The sequence below is a fragment of the Entelurus aequoreus genome, linkage group LG21 (genome assembly GCF_033978785.1).
Source record: "Entelurus aequoreus isolate RoL-2023_Sb linkage group LG21, RoL_Eaeq_v1.1, whole genome shotgun sequence".
NCBI classification, from domain to species: Eukaryota; Metazoa; Chordata; class Actinopteri; order Syngnathiformes; family Syngnathidae; genus Entelurus; species Entelurus aequoreus.
In genome coordinates this window covers 30,442,188-30,456,028 of record NC_084751.1, presented here as the reverse complement: position 1 = coordinate 30,456,028, position 13,841 = coordinate 30,442,188, and the positions used below count along the sequence as shown (strand labels likewise).

General features: G+C 38.6%; 1 protein-coding gene across 1 annotated transcript in view; it reads right to left on the bottom strand.

Moving 5' to 3' along the window:
• fpgs (folylpolyglutamate synthase) overlaps window positions 1–13,841 on the bottom strand; it is a 50,516-nt gene that overhangs the window by 24,012 nt on the left and 12,663 nt on the right. Inside the window, exons 2-5 of the mRNA XM_062031378.1 lie at window positions 12,914–13,042; window positions 12,719–12,772; window positions 10,931–10,995; window positions 7,831–7,945 (exon numbers count right to left, since the gene is read on the bottom strand). Of these exons, the coding sequence (XP_061887362.1) occupies window positions 7,831–7,945; window positions 10,931–10,995; window positions 12,719–12,772; window positions 12,914–13,042 (363 nt within the window). The remainder of the gene's footprint in view (window positions 1–7,830; window positions 7,946–10,930; window positions 10,996–12,718; window positions 12,773–12,913; window positions 13,043–13,841) is intronic.

Here is a 13,841-nt window from a genome sequence, read left to right as displayed (position 1 = left end):
TATGCACTAATTAAAGGGGCAGAGCTTTAAGAGACATTTTAGCTTTTATAAGATATATTTTTTGTAAGAACCACAATTAATAAATATATTTCAGTGAATAACTTATTGTTCAAATCTGTATATAAATATGTACATAAAGTGTTGTAATTATATTGTAAAATGGATGGATGGATGGATGGACGTTTAAAACAAAACTGTTATTAATTAGTAAGTATACATTTTTTGAGACTTTTTAGAGAAAATCATATCATTGTAGTAAATTATGCAAATTACTCGATGTCATGTGACCACGCCCATAGCCACGCCCCCACCACCACAGGTATCTTGGCAGTTTATGGGAAACACTGCATACACAAGATAAAATATACAACTTTAATTAAAACCTACATATAATATTTTGTTAGGTTTCTTTCTCTTCTTTTTTTCACTGCAAGCCGGAGGATGTGAACACTTGACACAACCAGGAAGTGTTGCAAATTGCGAAGGCTCGTCCATCCCAAATAAAAATCGCTCCAGCTGCACATAGTCTCTCCAAAAAAAAAAAAATGTCCGCGTGAGTTTAATTTATTTTCAAAATATGTTTGTGCTTGCAAAAAATATTTTTCTGGCCTCAAATACCTATTAACAGATACACAGTTAATTTTTTTTATTACAAAACTGTTGGGTTTGGTCCTGAGGCATACCGATTTCCCACACTCACGTTATGAGTCAACTCAACAAAAATACAGTAAACAAATACAGCTCAGCCCAGCCATTGGCTAACTGGAGTTATAAGACATAAAAAAAAATCTCGGTTTCCGTACGCCCCCACTTTTTGTAAAATTCAGACTGACCATGTATATATAGTCCCAAACTTTGTGCATAATTTGCTCATGTATAATTCCATGTAATGGAGTGCACCAAAAAATAATCCCACATATTAGTGACTCAATCGCTGCGCTTTTCTCTGGGCCACTTTGATTGAGAAAGTGTGACAAAGTAAATTAAAAGAATAACTCCTCCTTCCTCTCAGCCGCCTTGGCCAATTAGTGTCTTCAATAACAGGTCAAATTGATGTTAATTGTTAATGTATTCATTTAAAGGCCTACTGAAATGATTTTTTTAAAATTTAAACAGGGATCCATTCTATGTGTCATACTTGATCATTTCGCGATATTGCCATATTTTTGCTGAAAGGATTTAGTAGAGAACAACGACGATAAAGATCGCAACTTTTGGTATCTGATAAAAAAAAAGCCTTGCCCCTACCGGAAGTAGCGTGACGTAGTCAGTTGATCACCTCCTCATATTTTCCTATTGTTTTCAATGCAGCTAGAGCGATTTGGACCGAGAAAGCGCGATTACCCTATTAATTTGAGCGAGGATAAAAGATTTGTGGATGAGGAACGTTAGAGTGAATGACTAGAATGCAGTGCAAGACATATCTTTTTTCGCTCTGACCGTAACTTAGGTACAAGCTGGCTCATTGGATTCTACACTTTCTCCTTTTTCTATTATGGATCACGGATTTGTATTTTAAACCACCTCGGATACTATATCCTCTTGAAAATGAGAGTAGAGAACGCGAAATGGACCTTCACAGTGACTTTTATCTCCACGACAATACATTGACGAAACACTTTAGCTACGGAGCTAACGTGATAGCATCGTGCTTAACTGCATATAGAAACAAAATAAATAAATCCCTGACTGGAAGGATGGACAAAAGATCAACAATACTATTAAACCAGGGACATGTAAATACACGGTTAATGCTTTACAGCCTGGCGAAGCTTAAAAATGCTGTTGCTAACGACGCCATTGAAGCTAACTTAGCTACGGAGCTAACGTGATAGCATCGTGCTTAACTGCATATAGAAACAAAATAAATAAATCCCTGACTGGAAGGATAGACAGAAGATCAACAATACTATTAAACCAGGGACATGTAAATACACGGTTAATGCTTTCCAGCTTGGCGAAGCTTAAAAATGCTGTTGCTAACGACGCCATTGAAGCTAACTTAGTATAACGGGACCTCACAGAGCTATGATAAAAACATTAGCGCTCCACCTACGCCAGCCAGCCCTCATCTGCTCATCAACACCCGTGCTCACCTGCGTTCCAGCGATCGACGGAAGGACGAAGGACTTCACCACAATCATCCGTGCGGTCGGTGGCTAGCGTCGGCTAGCGCGTCTGCTATCCGAGTCAAAGTCTTCCTGGTTGTGTTGCTGTAGTCCGCCGCTAATACACAGATCCCACCTACAACTTTCTTCTTTGCAGTCTTCATTGTTCATTAAACAAATTGCAAAAGATTCACCAACACAGATGTCCAGAATACTGTGGAATTATGAAATGAAAACAGAGCTATTTTGTATTGTATTCAATGGGCTACCGATACTTCTGTTTCACTGGTTACGTCACGCGCATACGTCATCATCCAAAGACGTTTTCAACCGGAAGTTTAGCGGGAAATTTAAAATTGCACTTTATAAGTTAACCCGGCCGTATTGGCATGTGTTGCAATGTTAAGATTTCATCATTGATATATAAACTATCAGACTGCGTGGTCGGTAGTAGTGGGTTTCAGTAGGCCTTTAATTTCTTGTTTTCTGGATGAAAACCGTAGTTATAAAATGTGTTGTTATTAATTTGAGTCTCTGAACGGATTACCAGTAATTGGAATTGCATTCTTTTTTAATGGGGGAAAAATGTCAGCTTTTATAAGATTTGTATATTGTTGGACCTTTTACAATGGATTACTAACCCATTCTGAGGAAACACAGAATGGTGTTGACAGTGACAAAGAAGCATCTTACTTTTAAAGTCACGAGACATGCATCAGGTTTGCCATTCTGAAGGTTTCACAAAGCAAAACATGTCACTTTGCTGAAGGAAATAATTTGATTTTACAGGCAATGAATACACTTAATGAGAGTAATGTGACCTAACAGAACGGTCACATGCAAGTCATTTTGTACCAGACTTGAGTTCACTCAAGACACAACACTTAAAGGCCTACTGAAATGATTTTTTTTTTAATTTAAACGGGGATAGCAGATCCATTCTATGTGTCATACTTGATCATTTTGCGATATTGCCATATTTTTGCTGAAAGGATTTAGTATAGAACAACGTCGATAAAGTTCGCAACTTTTGGTCTCTGATAAAAAAAAACCTTGCCCCTACCGGAAGTAGCGTGACGTTGTCAGTTGTTCACTCCCTCATATTTTCCTATTGTTTTCAACGCAGCTAGAGCTATTAGGACCATAACCCCATTAATTTGAGCGAGGATGAAAGATTCGTGGACGAGGAACGTTAGAGTGACGGACTAGAATGCAGTGAAATACATATTTTTTTTCGCTCTGACCGTAACTTAGGTACAAGCTGGCTCATTGGATTCCACACTCTCTCCTTTTTCTATTGTGGATCACGGATTTGTATTTTAAACCACCTCGGATACTATATCCTCTTGAAAATGAGAGTCGAGAACGCGAAATGGACATTCAGTGCCTTTTATCTCCACGACAATACATCGACGAAGCTCATGCTAATTAGCATGAGCTAACGTGATAGCATCTGTCTCAAATGCAGATAGAAACAAAATAAATAAATCCCTGACTGGAAGGATATACAGAAGATCAACAATACTATTAAACCATGTACATGTAACTACACGGTTAATAGATCTCAGCCTGGCAAAGCTTAACAATGCTGTTGCTAACGACGCTAAGGCTGACTTAGCAACCGGACCTCACAGAGTTATGATAAAAACATTAGCGCTCCACCTACGCCAGCCAGCCATCATCTGCCCAGCTCATCAACACCCGTGCTCACCTGCGTTCCAGCAATCGACGGCGCGACGAAGGACTTCACCCGATCATCCGTGCGGTGGCCGGTTAGCATCGGCTAGCGCGTCTGCTATCCAAGTGAGTAATCCTTGTTGTGTTGCTACAGCCAGCCGCTATACACCGACCCACCTACAACGTTCTTCTTTGCAGCCTCCATTGTTCATTAAACAAATTGCAAAAGATTCACCAACACAGATGTCCAGAATACTGTGGAATTATGAAATGAAAACAGAGCTTTTTTGTATTGTATTCGATGGGGAAGGCATACCTCTGTTCCCCGGGCTACGTCACGCGCATACGCCATCCTCCGAAGGCTTTTTCAACCGGAAGTGTGGCGGGAAATTTAAAATTGCACTTTATAAGTTAACCCGGCCGTATTGGCATGTGTTGCAATGTTAAGATTTCATCATTGATATATAAACTATCAGACTGCGTCGTCGGTAGTAGTGGGTTTCAGTAGGCCTTTAAAAGGGGAACTGCCCTTTTTTTTAATTTTGCCTTTCATTCACAAACCCTATGAGAGATAAGAACACTTTTTTTTTGCATTCTAATTTATAATAATCTGCAACTTTCTGTGTGGCTAGCAATGCTATTATTGTGAGCAATCCATTCTGCCTCTAAAGCACTGTAAAAATACATACAAAAAAACCCCAACAATAGTTTATTTACGTTCCCTAACTTGTATAATAAGCAAACTGTAGCAACATTGTTATTGTAAGAGCAAACACTGAGGAATTATTTTTGTAGCATCGCCTTGCAATAGCATGCTACACCATTAGCCATAACCTTCCTCTCTTGGCTTCCGTCTGCTCCAACCTTTCACCCTCTCTTTGTGCTGGCTAAATTTCTATAACCAGCATATATATTTACATATATTCAACTTTAAAAAGATAAGGTTGTGAATCCCTATGTTAAAAAATAGTCATCTTTGTCGTCTATTACAAAGTCTGTCATGCTGAGAAAACGTGTTTGTTGCCGAAAGTCGAACACACATTTGTTGCCAGAAGTCAGGGCACTGAAATAAATGCACCCAGGAAATAAGTTCCGGTAATGCTTAAAATGACCAAAATACAGTAAATATTGTACATTATACATATTGTTATGAACGGTACTACATATATACATATGCACATACACATAGATACATACTAACTAGGGTTGTCCCGATTCCAATCATTTGATACCGGTACCAAAATGTATAGATACTTTCGATACTTTTCAAATTACGGGGAACTACAAAAAACGTAAATATTGGCTTTATTTTAACAGAGAATCTTACAATAAACATATGTTTCCTATTGCACTCAAAGAACAATTTTAGAAGGTTAAAATATAAATTAAAGGGCATTAAACACATTGGACTTTTGTTGTTGAACTCGAACTATTGACAATTTTCCGTATTAAATATAGTCTGCCATTAACAAGAATTATGTTAGAATATAATAAAAAGCTTTATTTACATTATATTAAATGCTTCATGGTTTTATGGTTGCCACTCCTGGTCTGTGCTTTAAGAAAAATACAATTATTAGTAAGTACTAAAAACAAAACTATGGATAAATGTACACCGATAAGCCATGTAGCAGGTGAAACACAAATTTTTAAAATATAAAACACAAATTGTAGCAATTTGTTACAAAACATAGTCATTTCACTTGCATTAGTTGACTGCTAATTGGGCAGTTTTCAAGCCAAGCAGCTGTGTGTGCGCGTCTACATATCTACATGTGCACAGCATGATAGTGTATGTGTGTTTAAGAGAATGGCAACGTGTTGTCTGAGTGATGTCAGTGAGTGAGTGGGCGAGCAAAGACAGACAGAGGTAGCGCTGCACTGCGCGGTATAAGGATGAACGGGTCCGGTTGTGTCCTGCAAAACTAACAATAAAAGCAACCCGATCACAAATCGGCAGCCTCGTCATTCTGACCTGAAAGCAGAGCTTAGCAGACCCATTGACAGGTAAAGTGAAGTGTGTTAACCCCGATGAAAAAATTGACCCTGAAGGGAACGTCTGCCCTGTGCTCCTTGACGACGGTTTGCACTGGAGCAGAACAGGTGCCACAACTACATCATTACCTGTCACTCTTTAAACTCCTTGTGCAGATCTGAATGCTTTTTATTTAAATGTTAACCAAAGTTTGAAGCAAAGGTGGTAATACTAATCGCCACATTTGGTGAGGCGTGTTTTAAAGCAACACTTGAAGCGTGTTGCTTCCTTGTTTAAAGCGTCACCTTTACCGTTAGTTTCGAAGTCCAAATACCTCCATATTGCGCTTCATGCACCTTCTTTATTAACCATTGTCGTTTTTTGCCATTCTTCCTCTCCAAGATGTTATTCCTTGTATGCATTTTGTTTGTGCACGTTTTGACACACTCAACATCATGCGAAAGCCCCGGCGCACAGCGAAAATCAGATGAAACAACGGTACTGGTACTTTTCAATGGCAGTATAGTACCGATTTCAATCAATTAGTATCGCGTTACTTTATTAGTACCGGTATACTGAAACGAACGAACAAACGCACTGTGTATATAAAATTAAATGTTTAGTTTTTTACTGAAGATACTCAGAATGTAAACAAAAATACAGAATGTGGGATTTACAATATTAACTATGAACAATTAAAACAAAAACAAAAATTGAGAATGTATAAATGTTGCTCTCTCCTCTACTGCAGACCACCTTCTTGATCAACATGTTTTATAATCGTACAAGAGTAACAAAGATGCAAGAAACACGGCGAAACATAAATGCAAAATCGTTAAAAAAAAATCCACTTATTCGATATAATATCACTGTTCTGCAGAACAATGTTGTAGAAATCGGCTTCCGTCACACACTTGTGTATGCGAGGTCTCAGGCTTGTTGCTGTGTAAACAAGCCCCGCCCACGCTGTCCCGTGCCTCGTCTACATAGAGCAGAGCTTCCTATGGTTACCAAAAAGTGCCAATTCTAACCATTAATAATTTCTATAGTTGAAAATATCCAGCCGCATTGAATTGTTTATTATATTGTACAATGCACAGGTCACCCAGTTAACTGCCTTTTTATGCTGTTTTGTAAGACCCACGTCACGTGACTTTAAACTTGACAACTCATTGGCTGGTCCTGAAACGGGCTAAATTGGTTCAGTCTTAATTTACCTGAAGTGAGTCTTGCTTTTTGAAGCAGTACATTTTTTTTTACACTGAACTTTTTATACATTGAATTTTAAAACAATTATTTTAAAACACACATTTTGCTAACAAATTTTATTTTAAATGAAATTGTCGGCACACTTTGATGTAAACATTTTTTTCTCTCAAAATTCAGTGTCAAAAAAAGCTTTCGTAATAAAGACTAAAATTAACCTCCATAGCTTTTGTCTTACATATACAACGACTCACCACAACTTTAACTTATCACCCGCACAATCTAATAATATCCATCAATAATTCAAACTTCCATCCATCTATTTGCTACCGCTTGTCCCGTTCGGGGTTGCTGGAGCCTATCTCAGCTACAATCGGGCGGAAGGCGGGGTACACCCTGGACAAGTCGCCACCTCATCGCAGGGCCAACACAGACAACATTCACACTCACACACTATTAATCATTGATGGAGAGCGTCAGAGGTAATAATTGAAAAATAGGTTTATGTATATTTATATTGTTCCTCTTATATAGCTAAGTGAGCAAACCAACATGAGAAACAGTTCTCCGTATTCATTTAACATTATGTTTATTGGTGTAATACTTATCGACTTTTTGATACAGCTCCAATAAGAGTCATATGATAATAATGTTGACAGACAGAGGAAATCTGTTATGCAGGTACCCAGTAATTATGCAGAGGTGTAATTATTTGATTTGGCATACTGAAAATATAATCATTATACATTTATTTATTAAAACAAAAAGGAATAACATGCATCTTTCAGGTGTTTAGTAAGTTATGTTCAAGTAAAACATGCATGCGTATGTGAGCGTCCTCTTGCCCCTTGTTACAAAACCTACCTTTGTTTCATCGAGGCGTCCATAGACCTGCCAGAAGTATTTTGTAAAGAGATCTTTCCCAATAGGTTGTCCGTTGATTCGAATTCTCTCCCTTACTTCGACCAAATGTGGTGAACTATAAACAAAGAACATACAAAAACATAACTACTAACATAACTAAACCACATGACCTAAAAATCATCCCAAAAAAACTCAAAAAATGATGGTTAATAAGATATTATAAATACCACGGTATTTTGGTTTCAAAGTCTCTCTAATACCGTGAAATGTGATGGTATCGAACGAAAACTTTGAGTGTATTTTTTTCTGGCGTTTTAACATTGGCCAGGTCTGTAAATAAACTACATCTCCCATGTTTCTCTGTGCAGTGTGGGAACGGCAAGGAGGGAGCGTGGAACGCTGGAAGCATTAAGTGAAGAGTGTTCGTACTCGTCGTAGATAAAAGGAAATGTTTTTTGAGACGTTAAAACTGTCCATAACTGGTTGGGTTATGTTGCTAACAAACACACAAACAAGCCCAGGCCAAAACATAACCTCTTTTGTGGAGGTAAAAAATTCTGCATTCAGCATAGCAAAGCGCGCCACTTTCGTTTTAAGGGTTTTCCAAGGCGACACAGAAACAGCCAAAAAGGGAAATCACCAAAAAGAAGTTTAAAGCGGGAAATACGAGTGAACTAAAAAGCTACTTATCCATCCTCATTCCATCAGTCTATTTTTTTTAACCGCTCGTCTTTCTCGATGTCGCGGGGGGTTGGTGGGGTGGAGACTCTTCCAGCCGAGTGGAAGGCATGGCTGGACAAGTCACCACCTCATAAATGGTCACACGGGAAAAATATTTGAACCCAGCTCAGACAAACATCAGTTTGTGAGGCATTTACAATATTATTGTTTACTTTTCTGAGAAACAACATTTTCCAGACTGATATAAAAATGACCACTGTAGAGGACACTGCTTCCCATAATGTAAAAGTTGAAAGACACCAAACAGTATTATATTGTTTTACACTTGCTACACTGAATGTTTACATTATTACTTTAAAGTCATCAACTGTAAGTTCCATCCATCCATTTTCTACCGCTTGTCCCTTTCGAGGTCACGGGGGGGTGCTGGAGCCTATCTCAGGTGCATTCGGGCGGAAGGCGGGCTACACCCTGGACAATTTGCCACCTCATCGCAGGGCCAACACAGAGACAACATTCACACTCACATTAGGGCCAATTTAAGCGTTGCCAATCAACCTAGTTATTCTTTTAAATATGTGCTTAAAACAGTAGATGTTCCTGCACAATTATTTGCATTTAGAAATACTTGTTTGTAGTAAGGACATATGATTAGAACATTTTAGTATTACAATTGTGTTCAATTACAGTAAGTGTGTTTATCCTAATAATTCCTGCCACTTCATTTTACACACTATGGCATTTTTACCAAGCTTCTTCTTTTTCGACATAAACTGCAATAGTATCGCACCGCAGCCTTAATACCGTGATATCGTATCGTAACATTTTGATACTGTTGCATCCCTAGTGATTAATCATTTGTATTTGGTTGAGGGGAGTATTTAATCCCTGACCAACCAGCAAGTATTCTGACCCCCACAGTGTCCATGAAACACAAATGACACCTTTTGAAAATGTTGTCTTTTGGACTCCTAATCTCAAGTGTATTTAATTCAAACTACAAGTTATCACACAAACACTCAAACATGTTAGGCCTGAGCATAAAAATTAAGGATGCACAATATTTTTTTTCAGGAGGATACCGATATAGATACATTTTTGATATGCATTATTTTTTTTATTTAGATTTAGACTTAGATGCCTTTTTATAGTCATTCAAACTTGAACTTTACAGCACAGATAAGAACGAAATTTCGTTACATAAACTCATGGTAGTGCAGGATAAAAAAGCAATAAGGTGCATATATAAATACATAAATATATATAAATAATATATAAATATATATATATACATAGTAAATAAATATATATAAATCTATATAAATAAATAAATAGATTACTGTACAGATAAATATATTGCACTTTTCCACATGCGTCCACGTTTATGGATGTATGTTATATTGTCTTTTTTATTCCAGCGAGTTAATCCATTTTGGGGGGAGTTGAGGGGATAATTTAATTATGATGCATTCAAGAGTCTTACGGCTTGAGGAAAGAAGCTGTTACAGAACCTGGAGGTTCTGCTTCGGAGGCTGCGGAACCTCTTTCTAGGGTCCAGCAGTGAAAACTGTAGTTTTTGCACACATTTCTTAGCGGCTGGCTTTTGGGGCAGATTATTTGGCAGCGCAGGCATCTTTGTAGGCTTTTTAAAACACCTTCGTAGTGTTTCGAGCGTGTGAGGTAGCTGATAAGGTTTGATGTGTTAAAAATTATGTTTTTTTCGGTCCTTGCGGAATGTTTTATAGATCATTTGGTAAAGTCTTCCTCTGAAACAGTGAAAAAGTCCCCCATGATTGACGCCATGCCTGTTAACACTAAACTCAGAGGAAGTTTACAATAGGCTGTTTAAAGTATGAGGGGAAAAAGGAGCGCTTGATTTGCCAACCCTACACACCTACAGCACAGTACGGATAATCTCGCTTTATTGTAGCTTTTCTTTGGCATTGCTTTTTTTTATGTTAAAAAACTTATCGGTTTGTCATAATTTCTCATTTTGGGGAGATAATTATCTAAACATTCATCCATCCATTCTCTACCGCTTGTCCCTTTCACGGTCACGGTGCTGCTGGAGCCTATCCCATGATTTAAGCAATTTTTTGCTTAGGAATTCTGTCAATAGTGTAGGCAACTGATGTGAAAACAGGAGTTCAGAATATTGTGAGATGTTCCCCATTTTATCCTAACTACTAATTTTAAACAACTATTAAATTAATTGATCAATAAACTTCCATATAGAAAACATATATTCAGTATTTTTTTTAATGATTTGACATTTTGTAAATGACACACATTTCGTTAAATAGTTATCAACAACTACATAGGTATCAATTATAATTTTTTATCAAATAACTAAAAAAAAGCTACTTTCTCAGCAGTATGAACATATCTATGGATATTTACTCAAACATTGAATGTTTACCTGTAAAATCCTGTCCGGAAGCCGTAAGATCTTAAAATCTGTTCAGTAAATGCACATGTTGAGCCCTGAAAGATGAAAAAAAAAAATTACCATGTTTATACATCTTTCTGTCTCCTTAAAGCCTGTTTTATACAATACAAACCCTGTTTCCATATGAGTTGGGAAATTGTGTAAGTTGTTAAAACAAACGTAATACAATGATTTGCAAATCATTTTCAACCCATATTCAGTTGAATATGCTATAAAGACAACATAATTGATGTTCAAACTGATAAACTTTTTTTTTTTGCAAATAATCATTAACTTTAGAATTTGATGCCAGCAACACGTGACAAAGAAGTTGGGAAAGGTGGCAATAAATACTGATAAAGTTGAGGAATGCTCATCAAACACTTATTTGGAATATCCCACAGGTGAACAGGCAAATTGGGAACAGGTGGGTGCCATGATTGGGTATAAAAGTAGATTCCATGAAATGCTCAGTCATTCACAAACAAGGATGGGGCGAGGGTCACCACTTTGTCAACAAATGCGTGAGCAAATTGTTGAACAGTTTAAGAAAAACCTTTCTCAACCAGCTTTTGCAAGGAATTTAGGGATTTCACCATCTACGGTCCGTAATATCATCAAAGGGTTCAGAGAATCTGGAGAAATCACTGCACGTAAGCAGCTAAGCCCGTGACCTTCGATCCCTCAGGCTGTACTGCATCAACAAGCGACATCAGTGTGTAAAGGATATCACCACATGGGCTCAGGAACACTTCAGAAACCCACTGTCAGTAACTACAGTTGGTCGCTACATCTGTAAGTACAAGTTAAAACTCTCCTATGCAAGGCGAAATCCGTTTATCAACAACACCCAGAAACGCCGTCGGCTTCGCTGGGCCTGAGCTCATCTAAGATGGACTGATACAAAGTGGAAAAGTGTTCTGTGGTCTGACGAGTCCACATTTCAAATTGTTTTTGGAAACTGTGGATGTCGTGTCCTCCGGACCAAAGAGGAAAAGAACCATCCGGATTGTTATAGGCGCAAAGTTGAAAAGCCAGCATCTGTGATGGTAAGGGGGTGTATTAGTGCCCAAGACATGGGTAACTTACACATCTGTGAAGGCGCCATTAATGCTGAAAGGTACATACAGGTTTTGGAGCAACATATGTTGCCATCCAAGCAACGTTACCATGGATGCCCCTGCTTATTTCAGCAAGACAATGCCAAGCCACATGTTACATCAACGTGGCTTCATAGTAAAAGAGTGCAGGTACTAGACCGGCCTGCCTGTAGTCCAGACCTGTCTCCCATTGAAAATGTGTGGTGCATTATGAAGCCTAAAATACCACAACGGAGACCCCCGGACTGTTGAACAACTTAAGCTGTACATCAAGCAAGAATGGGAAAGAATTCCACCTGAGAAGCTTAAAAAAATGTGTCTCCTCAGTTCCCAAACATTTACTGAGTGTTGTTAAAAGGAAAGGCCATGTAACACAGTGGTGAACATGCCCTTTCCCAACTACTTTGGCATGTGTTGCAGCCATGAAATTCTAAGTTAATATTTGCAAAAACATAATAAAGTTTATGAGTTTGAACATCAAATATCTTGTCTTTGTCGTGCATTCAATTGAATATGGGTTGAAAAGGATTTGCAAATCATTGTATTCAGTTTATATTTACATCCAACACAATTTCCCAACTCATATGGAAATGGGGTTTGTACAATATAGATCTATATCTAGACACGGATTATACATGCACACAAAGACACACATGCAGCTTGAGTAGGGTCAGCTCACCTTGCCCTTTGTTCCGGTCACATGAATGATGTTTAGGTGGTCTAGTTCCTTCACCTTTAAAAACAAAAAACAAACACAAGATAAGCAATTAGGCAATAACTTGTAACTACTGAACCAATAACAATAGTGTTTTTGTAATCATTACAGCATCAGAATGTGCCCCTTTGCCCTACATGAGCGCAATTATGTACTCACTGTGAGGCCAGCTCGTTCCAGGAAACCTTTCATGGCCTGGAGCTGCAGCTCAGGGTGGTTTCGCACCCGCCGTACCTCATCCAGAGCACTGGCATTAGTCTGAAGTGTGTTTAGAGTGCAAACGGCATCCTACAAAAAAAGTGGTAAATTATTAAGAACACTTAAAGGCCTACTGAAACCCACTACTACCGAACACGCAGTCTGATAGTTTATATATCAATGATGAAATCTTAACATTGCAACACATGCCAATACGGCCGGGTTAACTTATAAAGTGCAATTTTAAATTTCCCGGGAAATATCCGGCTGAAAACGTCTCGGTATGATGACGTTTGCGCGTGACGTCCCGGGTTGAAGCAGACATTTTGGAATAGCACGGTGGCCAGTGTCAGAAAAATTGTATGTAATATATCAAAAAACTTTCCACTCTATGGGTTTTTCCTGTGGGCACAATGAGAGATGTCTTTGTTGTACCAAGCGGGGGCTTCGGAGGATGCGACAGGTATACGATGGAAGGAGACGGGAGGTGTTGTCCATTTTTCCTCAGGAAACCGGCACAGCTGGACCGAGGGCTTCAAAGGGGACAGATGACAGGATCTGCTCAACTTCCAGAGGAACGCCTTTGAAGTGTCTTACGAACTCTCTCTGAACTATTTGGTAACCGAGGGCAACGCTATTTACGACCCGCTGCCCTCTTGATGTAGCTGGAGCCAGGATGAGCCGAGGCCAAGACATCCTTTCCTTATTGTCTTCGATGTGACCAAGAACAGTGACTGTTTTGCATACTTCCTATACCTGCTGTGGCACGTGTTGGTGCGTGAACATTGAATGTCTAAAATAAAAGAGGAGACGAGAGCTTCCTTCGGCAGAGCATGGGTGACACTGTAGAGGGTACAGTGTCAACATGGCATCTCCTCAATCGAGTCCA